Raw genomic sequence first — 27,214 nt, 5'->3', positions numbered from 1 at the left:
GTCTTAACGGGAACATGATCATTTCAACAGTATGTGATAAATTGACCAAATAGAATTGCCATTTAATGATTTTTCCACCTGTACAGACATTTATTATTTTTGACATATTGAAATATGATATCAATACATCTTTAGCAAAGAATATTGTGTGTTTGATTCTTGTCCTGTTTCTGTTGTTTCTATTTCGGATGAGGATGCTAGAGGAAATGCGTTCTCTAGAAGAACTCGTGTGTAATTTTTTATAGCTTTCGTAATAAATTTGGAGGGGACGTTGTCCCCTCTCACCTACCAAAAAAAAGAATATTGTGTGTTTTACTTTTCCTTTTTTCATGATGTGCTCTTGAATTTTTGTATACATTGAGATTTTACGTAGGAAGGACAAAAATGGTTCTCGGTTTTGGTCTTTAGAAGTCAGAAATATTCGAACTGGATATAGAATTTATGTTTTTGCTTTCTTGTAATCGGTTTTGTAGCAAAACTTTAATTCGGTCTTGGTTATAGTCCGGTTTAGTCAATTCAGAGACGTATGCCCTAAGTGTGTAGAGTACACAAGAGGGGAAGATTGATCTTGACTAGTACTGTTCTCTTCTCAAATACTCAAAACGCATATAAACATATACACATATCAAGAAGGATAATGAAAAATCAAACGATCCAAAAGATAGTGAGTGTGATATCTTTTAGCGTTTTAACGTCCGTTGTTCTTCTGTTTAGAGGAGAAAAATCTGCCTAGGCCGCGCGTATGCTTCTCATTATCGTCTTTGGATGATGAAGAAACAGAGCTAGACTTGATGATCGCATGGACCGTGGGATTCACCGAGTGTCTAACAGAACGAGATGGTTGGATGATATGATCATGGAGTAAATCATCTAGTGAAGAGTTCAGTGTTGGTTCTGAGGTTTTGTGCTGTTGAAGCTTCTTCTCAGGGGATTTAGATTTGGGGATATTGTGGTTGCTCTGAGGTTGTAATGATTGTAACTGTTGGCTGAGTAAGTGAATTGTTTCTTGGCAAGCTGCAAGCTTCTCTGTTGCAGATGCTATGTCTTTTTCCTGGAAACAAGAACATTGTCAATTTAGTTATAATTGTATTTGAATAGTAGATGTACCAAAACAGATGAAGAAAGATTATCTTATCAGGAAGAGATAAGTAAGAAGTGTACCTGATTAGGTTGGAGTTTGGATGATGAACACTTTTCGCAAGTCTCATTCCTTCAGCACAAGTCAAAATTAGCAAAACAAACTATGCATAGTGGACGATTTAACTATGTTTTAGTTCTTAATACCTTTGCAATTGTTCTTGAAGGTCTGTGCATTTAGCTAGAGTCTCTTCATGGCCACGCTTTTCTGTGGAGAAAGCCAATTCAAGTCTTTCTGTCTCTTCTTCCAAGCTTTTCACTTTAGCTTCTAGATCTTTGGCATGGAGTTCAAGTGATTTGTATGACTCAGTCACGCATTTAAGCTGTGTTTCTGCCAAGCTTTGGAGATCTTCTGAAGAAGTGAGCTGTGATTTCAGCTTCGATATGAGCTGCTCTTTTTCTTCTAGCCCTGCCTTTGTACTTTCAAGATTCTGCAAGCATCTTGATAATTCTAATGCAATGTTCTCTTTCTCCAACTTCAGCTGTTCCACCTCTTTCAACAAGCTCTTGCATGATGAATCATCCAGCTCATGACCATTGAAAAATTTATCTACACGGTGATCCTTTGTCTTAGGTAATGTCTCTCCCAGTGGATCAGAATCTGACTCGTCAACCTCTTTAACTAGCATGTTGCTTTCCAAATCTTGTTTCTTTGAGTTCTTCTCCACATTTCCGTTGCTTTTGGTATCCTGAGATGACAGAACATGTTTCTCTAGAGTTTCATCAGCAACTTCAAACAGAGGATTTGAGAGTTTTTTGGGTGATGATCCTTGCATCTCTTGGATCGAAAGTCTTGCGGCTTCAACGATTTTCTCAATACTAATGCCCTCTTGAGATTCACATATCCTGTTGATTCTTGAACGGAGAACCGTTAACAGCTGATCAAGTGTTGTTGTATCCTCATCTTGATCACTGGACTTACTAGCGGACTGTTTGTAAACAGATATACTACTGCAGGCACTGTTGGAAGATTTTGAAACTGAGTTAGCTCCATCTGGATCATTAGCTGCCAACTTTTCAATCTCCAAGAAGTCATCCATTAACTCCAGTCTATTAGAACTCCTAGCCTTTGAGGAACCATTAGCACATACTTTTCTCACTTTATGAGAATCTGTTGAGGTTGCTGGACCACACTCAGATGAACTTCCTTCTTCATCAAACCCATCTTCGGATACTGAGGTGACACTGGATGGACTTTCAGAAAGACATCTGCTATTTGATTTCAGAGCATTCTTGTCATTGTGAAACATATGCACCTGCCCTTCAAGAATCTTAAGCTTTCCAAGAGTCTTAGCACATACATTTCTCGAAACCTGCAGTTCATTGTTACGTGCAGCGAGATGTTCTTTAAGCGTCTGAATCTCATCCTCCATCTCCAATGTACGTCTCGTGAGATATACATTCTCTCTTTTGCACTCTTCCAACTTAAGATCATTAGCAGTCTCTGCCTTTGCGATGTGTGCATTGTGACTAGGATTTTGAGCTATGCCTCTCTGTGCTCGAGGGTCTGTGAATTCATGCCCTAAGCTTTCAACTTCTATCTTCATTTGAGCCATAGCAGCAGGACCAGGAAGCTTCTTCCGAAGAAGCCCTCTTAGCCTTTGGCACTCTGCTTCAAGTTTTGTAATCTTTTTCACTCCTTCCAGATGCTGTTTGTTTGCGATTTCCGCTGACCTCAAACTCATGTTCTTCTCTTCGTTGCGGATCTCCACTTCTTTTGAAGCAACGTGAACATCGTACTTCAGCGAACTAATCTCCTTCTCAGCCAACTGAAGATTAGTCTTCAGCTTCTCCACATCAACTTCAGATTTAGACTTTTCCTCACTGATCCTTACTATCATCTCTGATCGCTCTTGCAAAGATCTAGTGAGCGCCCCATTGTCAGAAGCTGCTCGGTGAAGTCCCTGGCTCAATTCATCAATCTTACCTTCAAGCTCGGATTTGATCTTGTCCCAGTGAATGGTCTTGGCAAGAATCACATCTTTGAGCTTCTGGTCACTCTCATCTTTCACAATCCTTATCTGCCTCGTGCACTCTCTCAGCGCATCATCCAAATGCGAAGCTCGATCCTCAGCAGTGAGCTTCAAGAGTGTAACAGATTCGAGTTTACGTTTGAGTGTCAAAGTTTCTGCATCAGCCTTCTCCCATCCTATAAAAGAACAAAAGACTACTCAGCAACAAAAAACACACAAGAATGCTCAAGTAAACATTTCAAGAACTACAGTATAAAGGGGTTGTTGGTGCTCTAACCTGAAACAGCTTCTTCAGCGACTTTGGCATGTTGAAGAATCAAAGATTCTTTAGTATTGATCTCAGAGTGAGCAAGAGTGAGTTTATCTCTAAGATCCTTAACTTCAACTTCAAACAACTTGACCTGATCCTCCATTCTACTCATATGCGTGTAAGAATCCATAGTAATCTGAACATAGTTTGTGTTTTTACACTTCTCCTAACACACACACACACAAAAAAAAAAAAACATCAAAATTGGAATGTATATCTAACAGAGCTAAATATAAACTATATGGTACTATTATAGATAAAGGAAGAACCTGATTCTCGAGAGAAGCCAAGTAGGACAAAGAACAAACAGGAGTTGACTCGTTTGCAACAACTAGTTTATCTGTCGTAGCTTTGTCCGAAGACTTTCTCTTCCATGGCCAACCTCTACTACCGTCCATTTTTTATTTTTGGTTACCTCTCTCAAGAGACTCTGTTAACAATCCGTAGAAAAAGGAAGAGATATATTGAGGAGCTTAATAAAAACAAAAGACAAAAAAACTGAATAAGTTTTGAAATTTGAACAAAGATACAACAAAAAAAGGAAACACAAAAAATCTTCCGTAAATGTTACTTTCAATTTCATCCGACAAAATCCCGCTATATATTTATTATACTGTGTTTTCATTCAGCTCTCAAACAATGACCGTTTTGTTCTTTCTTTCTTTTATTTCTTCTCTGTAGTTGAATGACATTTAATGCTTTCTTTCCATATTTGTACCAAAAAATTTTATTTTTTTATTTCATATAACAAAAAAAAAAATTGAAAAAAATTACTAACAAAAAAAGAGATTCAAATGACAACTCAATGAGCGTGAGGAAACTACACATTAAATCATTAGCTATACACAATACACTAATCTTACATAAATCAACACACTATACAATTTCTAAGCTTCTTTTAGGGAAAAAAAAAATAGCAGATGCGTGAAATAGAATAGAAGCATTATACGTACCGGGTAGGAGACGATTGATGATTTCTTAGAGTTGTGCGAAGATCAAAATCGAGCTACAGAGATAAAGAAAGAAAGAAAGAAAGAAAGTGGGAGGAGCGTGCCAGAGAAGAAGGGAGCGGTGTGTATATATGATTTGGGCTGTCGCTTTTTTCAACTTTGACGCTCCACATAGAGACAACACCTCTCTCTCTATTTCAAATACCCTTTTTTTTAAAAAAAAATTATTCATTTAAAAATTAAAAAAAAAAAAAAAACCATTTTTATGAATAAAACGTCTTTTTTCAAAAACGGAATACGAGGAGACAGTTATCCGCTGCGGACGGGTGCACTGATTAGCTCCTGGACTTTGACTTATCCAAATATAAAAAGATTCAAAATCTTCCCGGTTTTTTTTTTATTTTGGGCTTTTTAATAGGCTTTTCATAAAGCCCATTATTACGGATAAATAAATCCATCACAGTCCGCTAGGGTTTTTTTTTGAGAGAGAGAGAGAGACTGTGGTGGAAATATAAACCTGATTTTGTTCATTGCTGTTACTCGCCGTAACCCGAAGAAGGAAGAAGACGATAATCATCAGCCATGGGTCGTGTCATCAGAGCTCAACGTAAGGGAGCTGGTTCAGTCTTCAAATCCCACACTCACCACCGTAAAGGCCCCGCCAAATTCAGGAGCCTCGATTTCGGCGAGAGAAATGGTTACCTCAAAGGTGTTGTCACCGAGATCATCCACGATCCTGGACGTGGTGCTCCTTTAGCTCGCGTTTCCTTCCGTCATCCTTTCCGTTTCAAGAAACAGAAGGAGCTCTTCGTCGCTGCTGAAGGTATGTATACCGGTCAGTTTCTCTACTGTGGGAAGAAAGCTACTCTAGTCGTTGGAAATGTTCTTCCACTCAGATCTATCCCTGAAGGAGCTGTTATTTGTAACGTTGAGCATCATGTTGGTGATCGTGGTGTTTTGGCTAGAGCTTCTGGTGATTACGCCATTGTTATCGCTCATAATCCTGATAACGACACTAGCAGGTATTATTGTATTCTATATACTTTTGCTGGTGGTGATTTGATTGATGATTTAAGATGTGTAAATCTATTGTTTAGGTTGATTGCGTTAGATTTGATTAGAAATGCTTATCTTCTTAGAAATGATTGCTTCATGTCTGCACACCAACATTTTAATGGTCATTGGATTCAAAGCTAGCTTTGCAGGATTGTAATATGAGAACTGTGTTTAGTGTACGTTACGTTTTAGTTCTTTGATTGCGTTGGATTGGATTAGATTGTTGTGAACAACACTTTTTATCTACCATTCTCTGTTTTGAGAAGGGATTTGTTCTTACATTTTCGATTTTGTACATGGTTTTGATAGGATTAAGTTGCCATCGGGATCAAAGAAGATTGTTCCAAGTGGATGCAGGGCCATGATTGGTCAAGTTGCGGGTGGTGGAAGGACAGAGAAGCCAATGCTTAAGGCTGGTAATGCTTACCACAAGTACCGTGTGAAGAGAAACTGCTGGCCTAAGGTTCGTGGTGTGGCTATGAATCCAGTTGAGCATCCTCATGGAGGAGGTAACCATCAACATATTGGTCACGCTAGTACGGTTCGTCGTGATGCACCACCTGGACAAAAGGTTGGTCTTATTGCTGCAAGGAGGACTGGTCGTCTTAGAGGTCAAGCTGCTGCTCTTGCTTCCAAGGCAGACTAAGGAGAGAGGAGGATTCAAGATTGAATTGTTCTCTTTTTTTGGAAATTTTTGTTTAGACCTTGTTTTGAAACCTTGAGATTTACTATCATGTTCTTTGAGGGCTTTCTCTATCAAGTAAAATCTTTGTCTTCACTGTTAAACCTTAACATTATCATGCATTTTTTTAAAAATCACTGATTTAGTTTTGTTTGATTGTCTCTTGGTATAACTTGGTCCATTAAGTTCTAAAGTTAATTAGAACAGACTTTCCATTTGTTCTTAAAGAACATCGTGGGTGGACAATTTATACTACCTAAGGTTGTGCCGGTTACACCATAACCGTTCCCAAAATGAAACTAAAATTGGATATATGTCTTGTAGATGACGAAATGACTGGGTAATATCAGATCGCCTAGCATGATTTTGTCAACTTCAGTAAGATGCAGTTGTCCATCTCAATTATAATGGCAAAGCTTGGTCGTCTTTAGCATATATCAAGAACTCATAAGAAACTTGGAAGGCTTTTGCGATGCAGTTGCTTCAGGGTGGTAATAAAGCATCTCGTTCCACAGCATCTCTCGTAGTGTGTGTTCTTCCATGTTCTCATCTATGTCCAGAGTATTTGGGGCACGTGCAGGCGGGTTGGGTTTAGAGTTGAACAGCTCTGCCATGTAGGGATGTAAGAGTGCTTCGATGACCGTTATTCTCTTGGTTGGGTCGAACACAAGCATCCTCTGTAGCAAGTCTATTGCTAGCGGATTGGCCTCCGGATAGAGATTGGAAAAGTGGGTACCTCTCGAGAACTTGAGAGAGTTAATACTTTCTCTGGTTTTCGGGTTATTTATGAACTGGAGATCTGATTCGTGTTGGCTACCAAGAATATTGATGATTAGATTTAGTTGGTTCTGAGCTGTTCCAGGGAAGATAGGTTTTCTGCCAAGAAGCTCTGCGAATATGCATCCTACTGACCAGATATCAATGGAGGTTCCGTAGTTGCCACAGCCGAGAAGAAGCTCGGGGGCTAGGTACTCTGTCTTGAACTGATCATTACATATGTTTCTTGCAAGCCCAAAATCACTTATCTTTAGATTACAGTTGGCGTTCACAAGAATGTTCCCTGGCTTTAAGTCACAGTGAAGGATTTTTACCGAGTGAAGATATTCCAACCCGCGTAGCAACTAAATCATACCCAAAAAAAAGGCAATATCAGAAAGTTCCTGAAACAACAGAAAATAAAAACATACTAACAAAATGATAATTTCGATAGTACCTGAAACAAGAAGTACTTGCAGTAATCATCGGAGAGTGACTGAGAGGACTTGATAATCTGATGCAGGTCAGTATCCATAAGCTCGTAAACCATGTAGACATCTTTAAAATTTGTTCTCTGACCAGACAACATAACATCATTGAGTGCGATAATGTTATCGTGCCTCACGTGCCTGAGAAAGTTCATTTCCTTCAATGTGTTCACAGCATGGATTCGTTTCTTAAACACATTAGGGATCTTCTTAATGGCAACTTTCTTAGTTGTCACTCTGTTGATGGCAGAGCAAACCACATTGTCAGCAGACCCTCTCCCAATGGGCTTAATTGGAAGATACTTGGTGCCAATCTCAAACAATTTTTGCCACATCATGTAGTTATCCTTCCCTTGTTCTCTAAACCCATGTGGAGGCTCCACTGGTTCAACCATACTTGAATATATTGCTTCCCCTATTAATCATCACCGGGCACAACACAGACGAACCAACAGTTTATCAGAATATGAAAAATTTACGAAATCATGCAAATACTACACTACATCTGATATTAATTCAACAGAATCTGAAAGAGAGTTCTTTGGAATCGCCAAGAGATTAGACTAAGCAGAGCTCTTGCAATAGTAATCATACCTTCTCTTGATGGTCCCCAGATCCCAACCGTCTTCACTTCTACAGATTTCGAACTTGACAAAGAAATCATGCCTGCCACATGATCTTCTATGCCACCCAACTCTCCAGAATGTATTGATGGTGTATGCTTTGATTTCAAGATATCAGGCTGCATGCATTGTCTACGGACGATCTCCCTACCCATTGTTTCTCGCAAATAACTTTGCTTTATAACACCATCAGTAGATATACATATGAGAGAGTTATCGGCTAAGACCTTGAACCCAGAACTAATTCCCAAACCAATGCTAGCAATACGGGGAGCAACAAAATTAGCTTCCTCGTCATTGACCAAACATGCGATGTAAAGAAACAAAAATCTATCTTTCTCTTCTAAGCCCTTCAATGCTTCTTCAACTTCATCATCAGAAAGCATCTTTGGGCAATCCAAGGACAACACCGGTTGTAAATTCGTGGTAAGACTTGCATCTCCATATGCAGAAGTTATTACATATACTCCACATCTCGTCACTGTACAACTCTCATCTATAAGCTCCATAAGCGTGTTGACAGGAAAAATTTCAAGTACGATAAGATCAGCCAATATATCAGGGTCCTTTCCTGTACTGGTACTCGGATGGAAATTGAGATCACAGAAGACAAACATGTGTTCCTTTTGAAACTTCTGAACACCTCCCCCTAAGGTCCAACAATGAAAAGTTTTTTCTATCCTACGAGAGAGGCCTTCTTTGTCTTTCCACCTGCAAACACACTTAAAGCCAAAAGCAGTAGCTTTTTGGTAATCATCCAAAAAAGCAGCTTCGACTAATATAGCAAAGGCAACTAGCGTGCTTCTCCAAGAAGGACTCATTCGTATCAACACAGAGTATCCAGGTTGCAGATGAAATGTGGAATTGTCTTTCGCAGGTGAAGAAACACTGAGGCTGAAAGGCAGAGATTTGTTGGGTTCCTGTTTCCGCAACCAAACTAAATCAGATATAACAAGGTGTGACAAACAGAGAGGGAGAGCATGAGGAAGAGCGTTACCTGCTGATACTCTCTTGCCGTGTATCCTACATAAGCCAGAGCGTTCTTTAAATATTCGCTGACCACTTCAGCAGAAAGAGAAAAGCAATTGCTGAATGCGCAATAATTAGGAAGCCGCTTGAAACCAGAGGGAATTGATTTGAGTAAGACACAGCCATGTGCATTCAAGACTTCTAGACTTTGTGGAAGCGGTGGAAGTTCTTTTATGGCAGTGCCAGCAAGATATAACTCTTTCAGGTTTCGTGGGAAACCCTGAATATGCTCGAGCCCTGAGCATCCAGACATATTAAGAACTTTAAGAGACTCTAAATCAACCATGTGAGGCAGACTCCCCAAATGAGAACAATCTTTCATATTCAGGCAAACAAGTTTATTAAGATGCTGATTAGATGAGTTGTTTTTGATCAGGCTTGTTACTCGCTCAACGTTCAAAGCATCTGAAACACCTGAGTATTCTGTTAGAAGATTGGACAGCTCTCGGTTCAACTTAGCTTGTTGGGAGAGGGTTACCAAGGAAATTGGTAATTCTCTTATTCCAGTTCCTTGGAGATGTAGTTCCTCAATATTTGGTGAAACCTCTGGGAAACTTTTGATCTCTCTGCAACCTGAGAGGTTTACAACTCGGAGATGTTGTAATTGACACATGGCTGGAAAACTCTGCAATTTTGTGCAGCCTTGGAGATCAATTAACTCGACATTTTGAGCTTTACAAATATCGTCAATTTCAGTTAGCTGCCGGGAATGACAAAGCCTGACCATCTTCAGCTTCTCGAGGTTCTGAACAGAAAACTAATTTGGAACAGAAATTTCTAAAAAGGTAATAAGACAGCGGATCGGAGTTTCCTTACCTTGGTTCCTTCCCAAAGTTTGTGAAGCTGACTATAAGGCATATTGAGCTCAATGAGGTGGCATGGGTCAAACTCTTGTGGCAAGGATTTTAGAGGATAGTTCTCCCAGTGGAGGAGTCTTAGTTCATAAGGCAGAGACTCAAGTCCTTTTGGAAGGCGGAGTCCATAACGCTTTGCATACCTAGGACAATAAATCTTCAGGATTCTAAGGTTAACCATATTCTCAAAAGCACCAGGCTTCACATCAAAGTTTAAGTTTGATGTGTCCATAAATATGCCCTCGATGTTTTCAGTGCCCTGAAAGAAAACGAAAACAGATAATATTAAGACGTTGGCTCATCTCCAAGGGTATGTTCTCTGTAAAAATAATAAAACATCACAATATGCCAGACCAGAGCACGTGTATAGGTTGCTTTTTGATCTTCATTTGTTTTGAGTTCGTCATCTTCAAGTAGAAATTTGATGGTCCAAGGCTCCCACAGTCTGCGACGCCTCTCTATCTGTACTGTTTCTCCATTGATTATTTCTCGGCCAAAGTCCTGGATTAGACTATGCATTTTCACTCTTTTTTGTGCAATAGTCACCAGACACTTCTCCACAAGAACATCAATCCCAACATGTGGAAAAAAACCACACCCCTCAAGCAGTTGCATCACATAGTCAACATTATCGCCCTTGAAAAAACAAGCAATGTCCAGAAATATGTTCTTCTGGTTCTTATTAAGCGTTTCGTAGCTGCTATTGAATAAATCATGAATCTTATAAGGAGTACGCAGCTTGAGCTTGAGGAATGTCGTCTGCATTTCCGACAGTTTCTTTCCCTTAAGCTCTCTGCCGTAAAATCTGAGAGCTAATGGATTTCCATTAGCATAGTCAATCACTTCTTTTGATAGATCCAGGAGATTTTGTCCTCTTATATCTTTTCCAAATGCACTCTGAGAGAATAGCTGCAGAGCTTCGTGGTCATTTAAGCTCTGAACCTCGTACACATGACTAATCTGACAAAGGCGAAAAGTTAATTTATCTCTGGAGGTTATTATGATTAGGCTTCCTGGACTAAACCAATGAAACCCTCGGAGAAAAGACTCGGCAGCGAAAGGATTGTGCACATCATCAAGAACAAGAAGAGTTCTCTTTTTGCTTAACTTGTCCCTCGGGAGGCTAGGAGTCGTAATGCTACTGCCTACACTAGGCAATTCCTTCGGAATTTTCCCAAAACGTTCCCTGAACAGTCGGTGAATCCCCTTCTCAAGAAGTTCCCTGTCAAAATGTTTAATGAAACAAGAAGCTTCATACCCCTCAGAGATTTGGTCAAAAAGTGCTTTAGCAAGTGTAGTCTTGCCTATGCCAGGCATACCCCAAATTCCTATGCTACGGATACCCCATGTTTGCTTGCGAAGCAAGAGTTCTATCTCCAACAACTTCGCGTCAATACCAACACTTTCCGTGGGATATAGTTTTTCATACACATCTTTGACAATCTCTTCCACAAGTTCGCACTCAGTGCATTCCTCCCTGTTTGCATCAAAATAAAAAGCAGAAAGTGAATTGTTGGACAAAACATCGAAAATTACTGAGAAGTGATTTGGATCAATTTCCTCACACTATTGACAAAACGATAAGAAAAATTTGCCTCCACATAAACCCATTTTAGTTTAAACAATTTGTCTTTGTAATAGGTGGAAAGCATTTTGAAGTAGAAAGTTATATTCTTCAAAAAAATGCAAGCGGCAGACTAATCTCATATACACAGGTACCTAGACTGGTGGCCAGGTAATTCTCTCAGCTCTCGGAGGGCGCTACTCCATTCCATTCTCCGATCAGCTGACTTGTGCTGTGGTGGCACGACAACATCTGATGGACTAACGTCATAGAACACTGGAACCACCAGCTGACCATTTTTCCTCCAGCACTGATGTACCCTGACGAGCTTGTCCAGGCATGAGGTGGAGGACAAGCAGTTCTTAGAGAAAACCACCACAGAAGAGCTAGCTCCCTCTATCACATCCAGAACCCCATTGCAATCTACAAATGAATTAATGCCTTTCCGGTGGAATTCCATGGAGAGGTGGCTAGCGAAGGAATAATGTAATGTATATGCACAGTTGATGTAGACCACGTGTGTAGCCTTGTTGACATCGTCCATCATCTTCGGCCTAGCTTATATGATTAGAGATCTCTGTGTTGACTCTTATATTTCGCTGGAGGTTTGTTTCTACTTTGTACTGTTCTGCTCGAAGACGCCCACACTAAAAAGGGCAGGAGATGAGTTAAAACCCCTTTTTTATACGAAGCTACTGTTTTATATTGTTGATACCTGCACAGACAAAAGATAAACAAAAACATCAGGTCATGTAAAGGCCGAACGAGGCAAGTCTCTGAAGCAACAATAATGCAAAAAAGAATGATTTCACGCCGAGCAAGATTGATATGCTATCACTGTGAGAGGATATCAATAGCTAAGAAAACAGACAACAATGGGTGACAGAGAAATCAAACTGAAGTAAAAAAAAAAAAAAAAAAAAAGTCCTGGGGACGACGACGCCAGTCGAAATTTACTTACAGCAGCGATGGAGAAAGCTCCAATTCGAAACCCTCGAACTGCAATAGAAGATCAAGACGATGGGTTCCGGATTGGGCAATTGAGAAAATTACATCCGTTTTCTTCAGTTCACCAAGAGCGAAGAGTTTCTTTACCCACAAAAAAGTCAGCCCATAAAAGAAATAGCAAAGAAGTTGCAGAGAAAGTTATTAGTGAACGATGATGATGTGAGCAAAGCATTGCTTAAGCGTATAATTTTATCAAAATCCTTTTCTACTCCCAGTCGTTTCCGTCAATGGTCTTCGTCAACGCACAGTATCTTCATCAATTATAGAGTACACTAATCATGGTGGCTTCTTCTTCCTCCACTCCACAACACCAAGTCTTCATCAATTTTGGAGAGAAACACTTGTACGGGATATAAAAGATTGTGACATTAACACAAGCACATATATTGAACACAGTTTCAATTATCACAAACAGGATTTAAGCCCTCTGGACAAATAAGCTTGCGATGGTGTCAGGAACAAGTAGGAAAAACCATTACACCTCGACGTTTCCAATTTACAAATAACAAAACTCCAACATGAGCATCTACGCAAACTCAGAACACAGCCTATGGACATTATCAACAGAGACGAGCAGAGTTCCACCAGACTACAATTACTGAGATACAAAAAATACTAGAGATACAATATGATAAACAAATACTAGAATGTATTAGCAACAGTGCCTCCATTGGAGTTGGCAATTATCAATCAACATCTAATTCCTCGACCAAGACTTGTTCACCAACTAAGAACCAATTTCTTGAGACGAACGCCATTAGGAACTTCCAACAGATTTGAACAATTATCTAGATCCAATTGCCAGAGACTGGTGGAATTCAAAATGGAGGCAGGGAGCTTCACGAGACTCGTGCACCAACTAAGATCCAATATTCTAAGATTAATGGCATTCCCAATCGAATAGGGAACCTCCATCAGATTTGAGCAATTACTGAGATACAGACACTGTAGACTAGTGGCATACCCGATGGAAGAAGGGAGCTTCCGTAGACTTGAGCAATTACTAAGATACAAATACTCAAGGTTAGTGGCGTTTCCAATGGAGGAGGGAAGCTCCACCAGATTTGAGCAGTTACTGAGATCCACTTTCCTTAGACCACTGACATTCCCAATAGAAGAAGGAAGTTCCACAAGACTTGAGCAATTACTAAGATCTAATTCCCAAAGATTAGTGGCACTTCCGATCGAGTTGGGGAGGGACACGAGACATGAGCAATTACTGATATCCAAATAATGGAGGTTATTGAAATTTCCGATAGAGTACGGGAGATCTACCAAACCTGAGCAATTACTGACATCCAATATCTCAAGACTAGTGGCATTCCCAATAGATGGAGGGAGCTCCACCAAACTTGAGCATCCAGTGAGATATAATTCTTTGAGATTTATGGCATTTCCAATCGAAGAAGGGAGCCTCACCAACCTTGAACAGTATTCAAGGTTTAATTGCTGGAGATTAGTGGCATTCCCAATAGATGCCGGGAGCTCCACCAAACTTGAGCATCCAGCGAGATATAATTCCTTGAGGTTTATGGCATCGCCAATCGAGGATGGGAGCTTCACCAAACTTGAACAATACTCGAGATTCAGTTTCTGGAGATTGATGGCACTTCCAACAGAGGAAGGGAGCTTCACCAAACTTGAGCAACATCTAAGATACAATTCTTGGAGATTAATGGCATTTCCAATAGAGGAGGGGAGCTCCACCAGACTTGAACATCCAGTAAGATATAACTCTTTGAGATTAGTGATATTTCCAATGGAGGAAGGGAGGCCAACCAAGCTTGTGCAATATTCGAGAGTCAATACTAGGAGACCTGTAGCGTCACCAATAGAGTAAGGTAATTCGACTATGCTTGAGCAACAGCTGAGATCCAATCTCTTGAGATTGAAAGCGGTTGAGAGATCAGGAAGCTTTTTCAGGTTTTTGGAGGATGACAAATCCATCAACCTAAGCTTTCCAAGGGGCTGACAAACAAATTGAACAACATACAAACACATGTTTAATCGAAATGTCATACCACTCACTTATTAGAAGTTAATTGTTTATGAATGGGAAAGCAACAAATAAGAAGTGCTTACTCGAATTCCTTCCCACAATTTCTCAAACTTGCTGTGGGGAATGTATAGTTCGTAAAGAGACTCTGGATACCACTTGGAAGGCCAACGTGTCACTGGACAGCATTCCCGGCGTAGTAATCCATCAAATCCTTCGAGAGCACTATCATTTGTATATAAATCCTGTAGAAAGACCCAAAAAAAAAAAAGTACACTTTATATGGGTTCGTTATCAAATGAATTTAAATATGCAGAGAGCAAGGATATAAAGGAAAAATGTCTTGGATCCCACACACCTTAATATCTTGGTTTATGATGATAACCTCTTGCCCCACTTCTGAGAAACTCTTTGCAAGATACTCTTCCACCGTCACGTTACAATCACCGTTAGAAATACAGGCGATCTGATTATGGAATGATTCTTTATCTTCACCACATAAGGAATCATAAGTAAGCTTTACAATGCTCATTATACCACCGTCAAGGTTAGACCTAAACGTTGGTAATTCATTTATCCACTCCTTCTTGGACATTCCCTGAAGATAGGTGCCCATTAGCTGTAACCCCAAAGGGTGTTCTCCTGAAAGTGTTGTAACTTCCTGAGCAAGCTCCACAAAACCATCACATGGAGACTTTTGACCAAAAGTATACATGCAGAAGATTTGAAGAGCATCATCAGGCGATGGAAAATCCACCTTGTAAATATGGTCGATCCCGTATTCCTTTAAAAGTCTTTCATTTCGTGTTGTGATGATAATCCGACTTCCAATACCAAACCCATGTGTTTCCTTGGCCAAGGCATCTAACTGTCCTGAACTATCCACGTCATCGAGGACGATAAACACTTTCTTGTCTTTCAACATTTCTTGTGCAACTCCCAAAGGAAAAATCTCATCAGTATAATTTTGGTTGCTTAGTTGAGACAACAATTGCTTCTGTAAGTGCAATTTCGCATTGTGCTCATTGTGGTAAGTATTTCCATTGAATCCTTGAATATTAGCCATGATTGTACTCCATTGGAATTGATGAGAGAGTTGTTGGTATAGAAAATGGGCAATGGTGGTCTTACCAATCCCAGAAGGACCCACAATTCCTATGATCCTCACTTCATCTGAGTCCATGCATAACATTGGTTCTATCTTTTCCATGTGAGCTTCCATCCCAACTATGTTTTCGAGATCACTTAACGACGGAGAATTGTTCAACCTAATCTCAATTTCACTGACGATTGCAGAATTGTTCAACCTAATTTCAGTATCACTGACGATTGCTTCAACCATGTTTTCCTCATCCGAGTCCATGCATAAAATCGGTTCCGTCTTTTCCACATGAGCTTCCATCTCAACTTGGCCTTGGGAATTGTTCGAAATATCAGTGGCTGTAAGGTTTCTTATTTCTCTGTCAACCCTAGCACATAACCTTGGTAAGGCCTCTGTCCACGCTTTCCTGGACCTTCCCCGAAGAGACCTCCCCATTAATTTTAGCCTTAAAGGGAGTACACCAGCAAGTTCTGTGGCTTCCTTAGAAAGCTTCATAAAACCATACTTTGGGGACTTTTGACCAAAAGCATGCATGCAGAAGATTTGAAGAGCTTCATCAGGTGCTGGAAAATCCGTCTTGTAAATTTGGTTGATCCCGTGTGCCTTTAAAAGTCTTGGATCTTGTGTTGTGATGATGATCAGACTTCCAGGACCATACCACCGAGTTTTTTTCGCCAGGGCATCTAGTTGTTCTAAGCGATCCACACCATCAAGAACGACTAACACTTTTTTGTCTTTCAACCTATCTGGTAAAACTCCTAAATGACAAATATTGATATCCTCCTTGTGGTTCAATAGCTGAGACAACATTTGGTTCTGTAACTGCAATTTCGCACTGTACTCATCGTAACAAAGTCTTGGGTAAACAGATTTGATATCAGTCATGAAGACACTAAGTTGGAACTGATGAGAGTGTTTGTTATATAAGTATCTGGCGATGGTGGTCTTACCAATCCCAGAAGGACCCAAAATTCCTATCATCCTCGCTTCATCTGAGTCTAGGCATAAAATCGATTCCATCTTTTCCATATGAGCTCCCATCCCAACTAGACCGTCGAAATCCCTTGATGGAGCGGAATCATTCAGCACGTTTGAAATTCTAGTGGTTAAATTTTCGATCATAGACGCTTCATTATTCCTAGATATAAAAAAAAAAAGGGGATGATGATCAAACCGATATATATATATATATGAAACTGAATTTGTGTTCAAAAGATTAAAAACCTGCAATTAGATAATAAATAATATAAAAAGGGACTAACCAACTGCGTGAATGGAAACCGGCGATTGTGGCCACTTGCGCCAAAGCTCGTCTCCATATCTCACCGCGCTCCTTTGTTTTACCCTTGCATGTTTTTTTAAAGAGTTTTCCAAAATCTCCGGTCTGCTTCTTTACATCAGTTGGATCCACTTCATAGAACACGGTCACCACTAATTGACCCAACTCTTCGCGGCACTTCATTATTTCCACCAACTCGTCGAGGCACCAGGACGAGGAAGCGTAGTTCCTTGAGAGCATGACAAGCGCTATTTTCGATCGTCTAATGGCATCAATAACCTCAGGACCGATCGACTTGCTCCGCTCAATGTCGTTATCAATGAATAGGTCGATTCCTTTTCTCCTGAACTCCAACAGAACGTGACTGAGAAAGGATCTCCGGACATCTGACCCGTGAAAGCTCGGAAAGACATGGTAACAACAATGATGAGGCACAGAAGGAGGCGGCGATAAAGGAGGTGATGAAGAAGGCACTGTTTTGTTGTTTTGTGAACTGGATCTGAATTTTTTATAAACCATAAATAAGAGCGTGCCCAAAATCATGAAGAATCCGATCGCAGCAGCACAGAACATAAGGACGGAAAAAGAAGAATCCATTAGGATGATGAAAGGGAGGATCAAGACCACAGAGAGCTTCACTCTGCTGGTACAACAACATTGACTACTGACTCTATTTGGGGGAAAAAACTTCGTGGTTGTTTCCTAATTCCTACTCTACCAAAAATATCCTTTCGTGGTTCCTTCATTTATTGACAATTTTTTTAGATCTTTTTTCCTATTTTAACTAGTTTGTAATTACGATGTTAATAAGTGTAAATTTTCCATTTTATATTTTTTTCCTTTTAAAACTTTTTTTTCCATAATAAGTATACAAATTTTTAGTTTATGTGAGTGAAATCTAAAGCTAAATAGTATCGTTCAATTATTAACTATGATGCACGGGGACGCCTGTCGACCACCGTTCGTTACGGGGACGGATATCTGACGGGGACAGCGAAGAAACGTTTCTCAGCCGTTTCAGAGACAGCAGGGACGACAAGCAGAAAAAGGAAACGGGAAAATACGGAAACGGGGATGTCTCTGAGTCGTTTTTAACATAATTGAAGTGTCCCCGTTTTAGAATAGGCAATTTAACCTCTTTTTTATAGAAAAAACTCAAACAATAAAGGAATGATAGGGCATACGGCTTATATATAACGATTCACTTCCCTGCACCCCTGTTTATATAAACGATTCACTAGTCTTTGACGTCTTCTCTGCTTTCCTTCACGAAACGTCAAAACCAGAACACGTATGTCTCTTCTTCTCTTTTCTATTTTGACTAATATTATTCAATGATCGTTGTTTGATTATTTGCTATTCATGTGTGTGATCGTTGATAGACTGATCGTTGATAGACTGATCGTTTGTGATCGTTGATAGACTAATATTATTCAGTGATCTTTGTTTGCTATTCATGTATGTGATCGTTGTTTGCTATTCATGTGTGTGATCGTTGATCGACATCGTTTGGTTACTTTCTTTGTTTAATCAGATGAACAATTCTCAAGGACCGGGTGAGAATATTGGTAGTAGTAGTGATGCCGCTGGTAATGAATCTACAAGTTCTACGAATGAAAGTGATGAGGCTCCACTCTGGAGTTATGTGACGAAAATAGAGAAAGTAGGAGCAACAGGAGGAACATGGAAATTCAAGTGTAGCTTTTGTGGTGAACAGCGATCAGGTTCATATTCTCGGGTTAAAGCTCACTTGCTTGGAATAAAAAATGTTGGAATCTTAGCATGTAAGAAAGTACAAATGAGTGAAAAGGTTGACATGCAAAGGCTGGAAAACGAGTTTGAGGAGAGGAAAAAAGAGTCTGGAAAAAAAGAAGTGTCTTTGCCTTGTGAGACGAATTATGCTTTCAAGAAGAGGAAGTCTAGTTTTTCACCTATTGAAAGAGCATTTGGAATTGCAGCCAGAGACCAGTTGGATCAAGAAATCGCCAGAATGTTGTACACCGGAGGTGTGGCTTTTAATCTAGCAAGGAATCCACATTATCATAGGTCATATCAGTTTGCTGTTGCCACTAACATTGATGGTTATGTGCCTCCTGGTTATAACAAGTTGAGGACGACTTTGCTACAGAAAGAAAGAAACCATGTTGAGAGTTTATTAGTACCGCTTAAGTCAACATGGAATGAAAAAGGGGTGTCAATTGTGTCAGATGGTTGGAGTGATCCTACAAGAAAGCCACTTATTAATTTTATTAGTGTTTCAGGAAATGCTCCTCTGTTTATGAAAGCTGTGGATTGTGCTGGGGAAGTGAAAGATAAGTTCTTCATCTCTAATTTGATGAAAGAAGTTATAAATGAAGTGGATCATCAAAAAATTGTGCAAATCATCACTGACAATGCAGCAAACTGTAAGGCGGCTGGAGAGATTATTGAGTGTACTTATCCTCACATTTATTGGACACCTTGTGTGGTACACACTCTTAATCTTGCTTTAAAGAATATATGTGCGGCAAGGAATGTGGAATCAAATTCTGAAACATATGATGCATGCAATTGGATAACAAATGTTCATGGGGATGCTCTTGCAATCAAACATTTTATCATGAACCACAACATGATACTAGCAATATTCAGTAAGTTCTCTCCTCTTAAGTTACTTGCAGTGGCTGATACTCGTTTCGCTTCCATTGTTGTGATGCTTAAGAGATTGAAGCTTATCAAAACTGGCCTCCAGTCCATGGTTATAAGTGAGCAGTGGTCTACTTATAGAGATGATGACATAGGAAAAGCGAACTTTGAAGCGAACTTTGTTAAGGAGAAACTTTTGGATGATGACTGGTGGGACAAAGTCACTTATATTATTGATTTCACTAGGCCAATCTATGATATGATTAGATCTTGTGATACCGATAAACCATGCCTTCACTTGGTATATGAGATGTGGGATTCCATGATTGAGAAGGTGAAAGCTGAGATATACAAGAAAGAAGGACTACAAGGATCTGAATATAGTCTCTTTTTTGATGTTGTTTATGATATCTTGGTGGCTCGTTGGGCAAAGAATAACACTCCTCTACATTGTTTAGCTCACTCTCTAAATCCAAGGTATGTGATTTTAAAATAAATGTTTGTGATTCTTGTTACCTTGCCACATGTTATATAAATATAACATATTTTTTGTATGTCGTAGATTTTATAGTGAAGCTTGGCTACTTGGAGATGAAACCAGAATTAGTCCTCATAAGGATGCTGAAATCTCAACTGAAAGGATGAAATGTTTCCAGAGATTGTTTCCTAGTAGTGAAGATCATACTAAGGTGATGAATGAGTATGCATTATTCTCGACGAAGAATGGTCATTTTCAGGATTTGATATGCATTTTGGGGATGGAGAATATGGAACCTATGAACTGGTGGGTAAACTTTGGTGCTAAAACTCCTCTCCTCCAGACACTGGCTTTTAGACTTCTTGGACAACCTAGCTCTTCTTCTTGTGCTGAACGCAATTGGAGTACTTACTCGTTCATCCACTCACTCAGAAGAAACAGATTGACTACAAGTCGTGCTGAAGACTTGGTTTACATCCACAACAATTTGCGGCTTCTATCAAGAAATACTGATGAATATCAAAATGAAAAGACCAAGCAGTGTGATGTTGGTGGAGATGAAAGTGATATTCAAGCTGAAGCAGGGATTATGGAGTTATCAAATCTTTCATTAGATGATCCGGATTTTAAAAATCAATTCCTCAATAATTAGTTTTTTATTATTATTTAAGACAAATTTTCTTCTATTTTGAGACTTATATTTATAATTATTATTTATGTTGAGACTTATATTTATAATTTTCTTATATGTTTATTGAAGTACCCATGCCGTACCCGTATCTACTAATTTTTACTTTGACGTTTTCCGTCCCCGTTTCTGTACCCGATTCCTGTTCCCGTACCCGTTTCAGTGCAACGTAGATTATTAATATTCGTCTTTTATGTATAACTAAATTAGGACCCGTCCGATATGCGAGTTAAGAGCTTTTAAAATAAAATAAAATAAAATTTAACAAAAAATATAAATTAAGTATTTTTAGTAAGTAAAAACTATCTATAAAGGTAAATAGATACACTGAGGTGTCCAATGTAAATATCTGATATAAAAGGTGCGACTCTGCAGTTGAGACTATTAATCACATTTTTTTTTAATGTCATCACTCGTGGAAAGTTTAGGATTTATCTCTAACTCTGGTCTCATCAGAGGATTTTCTATATGAGTCGGTGTACTCAAATTTGAATTTTGTTTTCTGGAGGGATGTCTCTCTGGGAAGAAGCACTATCTTTTACGGCGGTCATGTCGGCTCCATCTCCGTCCTCGGATGTTCAGGTTTCTTCACCTTATTGTCAAATTGATAGTTCTTGAAAAGCAACCAATGAGCAATCATGATTAGGCTGGTGATGTTGTGTTGGTGAGGAGCGAACCTTGTTGTTGGGGGCCAAGTGTCTAAGACGGAGTCCCTCCGCCCTGCATTCAGAGTTAGAAGCGTTGTTGTGAGCCATGGAGCGGATACGTGCTGAGTTACTCACTATGGTGCATTCTCCTGAATATTGGCCATCCTTTTCCAACTTGCTCGATGAGTTAAATTCGCTGGAGTTTTTTCCACTATTCTCCATCTCTTGGATCTCGCATGCGACAAATTTGAAGGCGGATTGTTTTGCTCATGTGCTTCGTATTCTCTTATCTCTGAAGTTTCTTTTGTAAACCCCTTCCCTCTGGTTTGGGCAACTAACCGAGGAAATTCCTTTTAATTTATTGTTTGGTTGAAAAAAAATAGATACACTTTTAGTTTTAAAAAAAAAGTTGTAGATGAATTCAAAAGTATTAAAATTAAATTAAATTTAACAAAGAATATATATTTAATTATTTTCGTAAGTAAAAACAATGTATAAAAGTAAAGAGATAAACTTTTAGTTATAGAAAATAGTTGTTGTTTTTTTTTGCTATAATACACTAATGTTTATCCATTTACAAATCTACTATCTATATTACCACTAAAAGTTTATTTGTACACACAAATATATTTTACTGTTAAAATATGCTCTTTAGTTTTAACTACTACCAACAAATTGTCTTTATGAACACATTAAATAACTTATTATATGTCTCTTCACTTTAACATTTTTATAATTACAAAAACGCATACGTTAGTCTTACATACTTACTCCTATCATATATATTACAATAGCAGTCTTTTGAATAAATTGTTTGATTGGTGAAAAAAATATGAGATGATCTTTTTTTTTTTTTACTTCAACAATCTTTTTCTTTATGTAAAGGTGAGTATTTACATTTTTTTAGAAACAGTAACTAATTGTATAATTTTCATAATCATTTTTTTATCTTATATAATAAGTAATCTTTTTCTTGTAATATAACAACTTAAAATTAAAATAAGTAAACAATATTTTAATTTTGAATTTTATGGTATATATATATATAATTTATCTTATAATTAGATTTTAAATAAAATTAGGTTTTATTTTATCTATTTACTTTTATATAAAACATTTTTAGGTTAGATTTTGAATTTTTACATTTTTATTTTTAAAAATTTTAATAATAAATTTATATGTGTCAACATCTGCATGATATAATTGACATGTGTCACCATCTTGTTAATGAGTAATTTTGTCATCAAGATTTATATAATAAGATCAGATTCATCTAAAAATTGCTATAGTAACTAAAATTACTTTTTCAATGAATTAATCACAAAACTATTAATTAATAGTCTGGGAATATTACACAGTTTAAATTTTTAATGACATTAGCTTTTTAATCATTTAAAACAAAATTAGAGAGTTTGTGAGAAAAGTGATATCCTTTTAAACCAGTAGTACGTACGCCTATCAGTCCACTTCTATCCGAATCGCCGATCTGAGTTTTCGTCAACGGCCTTCTCTCTTCCACACCTGCATCTGCAAATAGAAAGAAGAGATTTATGCTTTTGCAATCTCCCTCTTCCCTTTATTGTTGCCAGCCTCTCTGTCCAAATCCCGTCATGGCCGCCTCCTCCTCCTCCTCCTCCTCCTCCTCTACTATTCCCGTCGAATCACCTCCGCAGGATCAAGTTTTCATAAATTTTCGAGGGAAAGAATTGCGCAAGGGTTTTGTCAGCCATCTGGTGAAGGCCTTGAAAAGGGATGGAATCAACGCCTTCATCGACGAAGACGAAACTAAAGGCAATGATCTCAGCAGCCTCTTTTCCAGAATCGCGGAGTCGAAGGTCGCGCTCGCCATCTTCTCAAGCATGTATACGGAGTCAAAGTGGTGTTTGAACGAGCTCGTGAAGATGAAGGAGTGCGTTGACTCAGGCAAACTTGTGGCAATCCCCATCTTCTACAGAGTGGAGACGAACGATGTCAAAAATCTAGAGGGTGTTTTCGGTGCCAAGTTTTGTGAGTGGGTTAAGATTTGTGACGGTGAACAGCTCAATAAGTGGAAAGATGCTTTAGAGGTTGTCACAAACAGGATGGGCTTTGTTTTAGGCGAAACGAGGTACCTAAACTGACATATATAACTTTCTTTCTCTCTATTTAGAGGTTTCTCATTGGTTCTTTTCACTTGGGGCTTGCAGCGATGAAGGCGAAACCATCATTAAAATTGTGCAGCAAGTCACAAAAGTGCTATCTTCTAATGTTTCCACGGATCCGGAAAGAGAAGTCCTCATTGACGACCCTTCTGCAGGAACAGAAGAAACGCCTGAAGCTGATCCTGACTACCTCCATCCTCTGTTTGGCATCGAAACACGGCTTAAGCAATTGGAAGACAAGTCAGATTTCAAGTGCGAGTATCACAAGAATACTACTCTCAAAATTGGTGTTGTTGGGATGCCCGGTATTGGTAAGACCACCCTGATGAATAAGCTGTATGATAAGGGGCAACAGGAGTTCATACGCTGTGTTTTTCTTCCTCATGTCCGTAATATGAACTTCAATGGGAATCGGGACATTCTCGTGGAAGAGTTGTTGAAGGATGATGAAGAGTTGCAAAAAGTCGCGCCTGGATCCTTGAGGGAACTCCTAGGCAAAAACAAATCATTTGTTGTTCTTGATCATGTGAGTGACAAGAAACAGATAGAGGATCTTCTCAGCAAATGTGACTGGATTAAGGGAGGTAGCAGAATCTTTATCACTACAAGCGACAGGTCGGTGATCGAGGGGATGGTTGATGACACTTACGAGGTCCGAAAATTGAATGGCAGAGATAGCTATAAGTGTTTCAACCATTTTGCCTTTAGTGGTAAGCTTCCTACTCCGGAGGGAAATTTCATGAATCTTTCTAAATTGTTTGTGGATTATGCCAAAGGAAACCCATTCGTTCTCAAGATATTGGGTGTTGAGCTTTGCGGAAAAGAAGAAACTTACTGGACAGTTAAACTTAACGAGTTGGCACAAAGTCCCATTAAGAAGATAGAAGATGTCTTGCGGATTAGCTATGATGGACTGAGCCAGCTTCAAAAAGATGTGTTTCTCGATGTCGCGTGTTTTTTCAAGTCAGGGGATGAGTATTACGTAAGGTGTTTAGTGGATTCTTGTGACACTGAGCCCATTGATGGTGTGAGTGAAATAAAGGATCTTGCCAGTAAATTTTTACTAGACATTTCTGGCGGGCGAATGGAGATGCATGATCTACTGTATACATTTGGCAAGGAACTTGATCCACAAGGGTTGCGTAGGCTGTGGAACCATGAACACGTTGTTGGTGTGCTGAAGAAAAGAGCGGTAAGATAAACCTCCAAACTGTTTGATATCTGTGTTTAGCAAAATCTAAAAATCTCTTTTCATGATACATGAAAAGTTCACTTAGCACTCTACTGTTTAAGAGACTTGGACGTGCTAACCTATTGTCATTAACTGGTTAAGCAGGGAGCAGACAGTGTGAGAGGTATTTTTCTCGACATGTTTGAACTGAAGAAGAAACTTCCTTTGGACAAATGTACCTTCACTGAGATGCGTAATCTTAGGTACCTCAAATTCTATAGTTCTCGTTGTCACCGGGAAGGCGAAGCTGACTGCAAATTAAATTTCCCTGATGAACTTGAGTTTTCTTTGGATGAAGTACGATATCTGTACTGGCTGAAATTCCCTATGAAGAAACTTCCAAAAGACTTCAACCCCAAGAATCTTACCGACCTCAACCTGCCTTACAGTGAGATTAAAGAGGTCTGGGAGGGCCTTAAGGTGTGTGTCTCTGTTTAAGTCTGTTGAAAACTTTTCAACGTTATGGTTTATTAGCTTACTAGATTATACTTGATTATTTTTTCTTCTGTATGTTCATGGCAGGATACACCAAAGTTAAAGTGGGTTGATCTTAGCCACTCAAGCAAGTTATGCAATCTAACGGGGTTGCTAAATGCTACAAGTCTCCAAAGATTGAACCTTGAAGGCTGCACAAGTTTGGAGGAGTTGCCTCGTGAGGTGAAATGTATGCAAAATCTTGTTTTCCTCAACATGAGAGGATGCACAAGTCTCCGGGGTCTTCCAAAAATGAATCTGATCTCTATGAAAACTCTCATCCTTACCAACTGCTCAAGCCTTGAAGATTTCCAGGTGATTTCATATAATATAGAAACTCTGCACTTAGATGGAACTGCAATCGTTCAACTTCCTACAGACATGGTGAAGCTCCAGAGACTGATTGTATTGAACTTGAAAGACTGCAAACTGTTGAGGGCAGTTCCAAAATGCCTGGGGAGGCTGAAAGCTCTGCAAGAACTGGTGATGTCTGGTTGTTCAACACTCAAGACTTTTTCAGTTCCCATTGAAAACATGAAATGTTTGCAGATTTTATTGCTGGACGGGACAGAAATTACAGAAATCCCAAAGATATTGCAGTGCAATAGCTCAAAAGTGGAAGATCTACACGAATTAAGATGTGGTATGAAATGCCTATCCTCATTGCGACGTCTATGCTTAAGTAGTAATGATATGATCCGCAATCTGCAAATTGACATCAGTCAGCTATATCATCTGAAATGGCTTGACCTGAAGTACTGCAAGAATCTCACATCAATTTCATTGCTTCCACCAAATCTTGAGATCTTAGATGCACATGGCTGCGGCGAACTAAAGATAGTCGCGTCTCCCATGGCTCTTCTTAAGCTCATGGAGCAGGTTCAGTCTAAATTCATTTTCACCAACTGCAACAAACTGGAACAAGTTGCAAAGAATAGCATCACATCGTATGCTCAAAGGAAAAGCCTGCTAGATGCACTTAGATGCTATAAAGAGGTCTCATTTCTTACTCTATCTAATTGAATCTCTAGAGCAGTTTATGATTTTTTCTGTTTTGTGTTATTTTTGCAGGGAACTGTTTCAGACGCTTTGCTCATCACTTGTTTTCCAGGAAGTGAAGTACCTTCTTGGTTCAATCATCAGACATTTGGATCCGAATTAAAGCTGAAGTTTCCGCCACATTGGTGCGACAACAGGCTTTCAACATTAGTTCTATGCGCTGTTGTCAAATTCCCTGAGGATGAAATCAACCGTTTCTCAATAGAGTGCACTTGTGAGTTCAAAAACGAAGTTGAGACATGTATACGTTTCAGTTGCACTCTTGGTGGAGGCTGGATCGAACCACGGAAGATTGATTCGGACCATGTGTTTATTGGTTACACCAGTTGCTCACACATAACAAAACATCTAGAAGGGTCGTTGAAGTCGCAAGAACATCATAAATATGTTCCTACAGAGGCTTCAATCGAATTTACAGTGAGACATGGAGCAGGTGAGATTGTGAATTGTGGTTTAAGTTTGGTGTACGAGGAATCAAATTATGTCGTTGTTGAAGGGAACTGTAATGGAACTTCTTCAAGAAGAGATCTCTCAGTTAGATATAGTGTAGTGAGCTTTACTGCTGCGTATTTGTCCGATGCTTTGAGGTTTATGTGGCCAGGTGTTGTATTCATTATGGCTTATTGTTTTGCTAGATTTTTTGGTAGATGAATTTTTTGTCATTACTAAAAGTTACTTGTTTATATATATGTTGTCGTATATGGAAATTAAAGATTTGTAATAGTGAAATTTGTTACTGTAAAGAATCCGTGAGTTATACAAAGGAAAAACAGTTTATGCTAAAAGAATTTACAACCCAAACTATATAATGAAAGAAGAAGTGACAGCACTTCTTATTACAAGTTTACAACACATCGAAGCCTATTCGAAAAATAATAAGGAACCAAAAAAAATTAAGCATAGGAAAAAAAAAAAGAAATTGGAAAAGAAAAAAAGGAAATAGCTAAACCGACAATGTAGTTTTTCTATAAAAGACGGCTCTCTCACTCTTTTCTCACATCATCACATCTTTCCTTATTTTTATTCTTCTTCTTAGTTCCTCTCTCTCTCTGTACAACGGTCAC

The 27,214-nt window shown here is 39.0% G+C and overlaps 7 protein-coding genes across 8 annotated transcripts; 4 read left to right on the top strand and 3 right to left on the bottom strand.

Annotated features, from left to right (window-relative positions):
- Positions 1-562: 562 nt before the first annotated feature.
- On the bottom strand, positions 563-4,611 carry LOC104721161 (filament-like plant protein 5). The gene is made up of 6 exons (XM_010439076.3): positions 4,374-4,611; positions 3,690-3,850; positions 3,388-3,586; positions 1,285-3,286; positions 1,162-1,210; positions 563-1,051 (listed from the first exon to the last, which is right to left on the bottom strand). The coding sequence occupies exons 2-6, from the start codon at positions 3,816-3,818 to the stop codon at positions 689-691; spliced, it is 2,742 nt and encodes a 913-aa protein (XP_010437378.1). The 5' UTR covers positions 3,819-3,850; positions 4,374-4,611; the 3' UTR covers positions 563-688.
- A 199-nt stretch (positions 4,612-4,810) lies between these two features.
- LOC104721159 (large ribosomal subunit protein uL2x) lies at positions 4,811-6,242 on the top strand. The gene is made up of 2 exons (XM_010439072.3): positions 4,811-5,392; positions 5,736-6,242. Exons 1-2 carry the CDS (start codon positions 4,953-4,955, stop codon positions 6,070-6,072), a joined length of 777 nt encoding a protein of 258 aa, XP_010437374.1. The 5' UTR covers positions 4,811-4,952; the 3' UTR covers positions 6,073-6,242.
- Positions 6,243-6,271: 29 nt separating this feature from the next.
- On the bottom strand, positions 6,272-7,591 carry LOC147933544 (mitogen-activated protein kinase 7-like). Its single transcript, XM_087476006.1, has 2 exons — positions 7,322-7,591; positions 6,272-7,229 (listed from the first exon to the last, which is right to left on the bottom strand). Exons 1-2 carry the CDS (start codon positions 7,505-7,507, stop codon positions 6,546-6,548), a joined length of 870 nt encoding a protein of 289 aa, XP_087332132.1. The 5' UTR covers positions 7,508-7,591; the 3' UTR covers positions 6,272-6,545.
- A 272-nt stretch (positions 7,592-7,863) lies between these two features.
- Positions 7,864-17,528, bottom strand: LOC104721160 (disease resistance protein RRS1). The gene is made up of 8 exons (XM_087470866.1): positions 16,791-17,528; positions 14,785-16,666; positions 14,653-14,671; positions 11,578-11,980; positions 10,213-11,335; positions 9,821-10,117; positions 8,973-9,749; positions 7,864-8,895 (listed from the first exon to the last, which is right to left on the bottom strand). The coding sequence occupies exons 1-8, from the start codon at positions 17,402-17,404 to the stop codon at positions 7,864-7,866; spliced, it is 6,147 nt and encodes a 2,048-aa protein (XP_087326992.1). The 5' UTR covers positions 17,405-17,528.
- An 813-nt stretch (positions 17,529-18,341) lies between these two features.
- Positions 18,342-19,339, top strand: LOC147933543 (uncharacterized). The gene is made up of 2 exons (XM_087470862.1): positions 18,342-19,274; positions 19,319-19,339. Exons 1-2 carry the CDS (start codon positions 18,342-18,344, stop codon positions 19,337-19,339), a joined length of 954 nt encoding a protein of 317 aa, XP_087326988.1.
- Positions 19,340-19,406: 67 nt separating this feature from the next.
- LOC104727550 (uncharacterized) lies at positions 19,407-20,779 on the top strand. The gene is made up of 3 exons (XM_087470861.1): positions 19,407-19,909; positions 20,004-20,504; positions 20,671-20,779. The coding sequence occupies exons 1-3, from the start codon at positions 19,407-19,409 to the stop codon at positions 20,777-20,779; spliced, it is 1,113 nt and encodes a 370-aa protein (XP_087326987.1).
- Positions 20,780-22,623: 1,844 nt separating this feature from the next.
- On the top strand, positions 22,624-26,893 carry LOC104721157 (disease resistance protein RPS4). 2 transcript variants are annotated; one of them, XR_015572615.1, is made up of 6 exons: positions 22,660-23,352; positions 23,432-24,578; positions 24,723-24,820; positions 24,916-25,037; positions 25,140-26,087; positions 26,163-26,893. XR_015572615.1 is itself a non-coding variant. In XM_010439069.3 (5 exons), the coding sequence occupies exons 1-5, from the start codon at positions 22,796-22,798 to the stop codon at positions 26,799-26,801; spliced, it is 3,606 nt and encodes a 1,201-aa protein (XP_010437371.2). In that variant the 5' UTR covers positions 22,624-22,795; the 3' UTR covers positions 26,802-26,893. The 2 variants fall into 2 exon arrangements, 1 of the variants encoding a protein (XP_010437371.2); XM_010439069.3 differs by having other exon boundaries at positions 22,624-23,352; positions 24,723-25,037.
- The last annotated feature ends 321 nt before the right edge of the window (positions 26,894-27,214 follow it).

This window comes from Camelina sativa, chromosome 11 (assembly GCF_030686135.1).
Source record: "Camelina sativa cultivar CO46 ecotype springtype chromosome 11, ASM3068613v1".
Classification (NCBI taxonomy): domain Eukaryota; kingdom Viridiplantae; phylum Streptophyta; class Magnoliopsida; order Brassicales; family Brassicaceae; genus Camelina; species Camelina sativa.
This window is presented reverse-complemented; position numbering and strand designations above follow the sequence as displayed.

Excerpts from the sequence above, each read along its gene's own strand:
- LOC104721161 (XM_010439076.3), bottom strand. The coding sequence starts at position 3,818 with ATGGACGGTAGTAGAGGTTGGCCATGGAAGAGAAAGTCTTCGGACAAA. Across the intron at positions 3,587-3,689 it reads TGGCTTCTCTCGAGAATCAG|GAGAAGTGTAAAAACACAAA; the intron begins GTTCTTCCTTTA and ends TGTGTGTGTTAG. Across the intron at positions 3,287-3,387 it reads CGCTGAAGAAGCTGTTTCAG|GATGGGAGAAGGCTGATGCA; the intron begins GTTAGAGCACCA and ends GTTCTTTTATAG.
- LOC104721159 (XM_010439072.3), top strand. The coding sequence starts at position 4,953 with ATGGGTCGTGTCATCAGAGCTCAACGTAAGGGAGCTGGTTCAGTCTTC. Across the intron at positions 5,393-5,735 it reads CCTGATAACGACACTAGCAG|GATTAAGTTGCCATCGGGAT; the intron begins GTATTATTGTAT and ends TGGTTTTGATAG.
- LOC147933544 (XM_087476006.1), bottom strand. The coding sequence starts at position 7,507 with ATGAACTTTCTCAGGCACGTGAGGCACGATAACATTATCGCACTCAAT. Across the intron at positions 7,230-7,321 it reads GCAAGTACTTCTTGTTTCAG|TTGCTACGCGGGTTGGAATA; the intron begins GTACTATCGAAA and ends GGTATGATTTAG.
- LOC104721160 (XM_087470866.1), bottom strand. The coding sequence starts at position 17,404 with ATGGATTCTTCTTTTTCCGTCCTTATGTTCTGTGCTGCTGCGATCGGA. Across the intron at positions 16,667-16,790 it reads GGTTTCCATTCACGCAGTTG|GAATAATGAAGCGTCTATGA; the intron begins GTTAGTCCCTTT and ends TTTTATATCTAG. Across the intron at positions 11,336-11,577 it reads TTACCTGGCCACCAGTCTAG|GGAGGAATGCACTGAGTGCG; the intron begins GTACCTGTGTAT and ends TGATGCAAACAG.
- LOC147933543 (XM_087470862.1), top strand. The coding sequence starts at position 18,342 with ATGAACAATTCTCAAGGACCGGGTGAGAATATTGGTAGTAGTAGTGAT. Across the intron at positions 19,275-19,318 it reads TTTATTGGACACCTTGTGTG|GAATGTGGAATCAAATTCTG; the intron begins GTACACACTCTT and ends ATGTGCGGCAAG.
- LOC104727550 (XM_087470861.1), top strand. The coding sequence starts at position 19,407 with ATGAACCACAACATGATACTAGCAATATTCAGTAAGTTCTCTCCTCTT. Across the intron at positions 19,910-20,003 it reads GCTCACTCTCTAAATCCAAG|TGAAGCTTGGCTACTTGGAG; the intron begins GTATGTGATTTT and ends TAGATTTTATAG. Across the intron at positions 20,505-20,670 it reads GCTGAAGCAGGGATTATGGA|TACCCATGCCGTACCCGTAT; the intron begins GTTATCAAATCT and ends TGTTTATTGAAG.
- LOC104721157 (XM_010439069.3), top strand. The coding sequence starts at position 22,796 with ATGCTTTTGCAATCTCCCTCTTCCCTTTATTGTTGCCAGCCTCTCTGT. Across the intron at positions 23,353-23,431 it reads TTTGTTTTAGGCGAAACGAG|CGATGAAGGCGAAACCATCA; the intron begins GTACCTAAACTG and ends TGGGGCTTGCAG. Across the intron at positions 26,088-26,162 it reads CACTTAGATGCTATAAAGAG|GGAACTGTTTCAGACGCTTT; the intron begins GTCTCATTTCTT and ends TTATTTTTGCAG.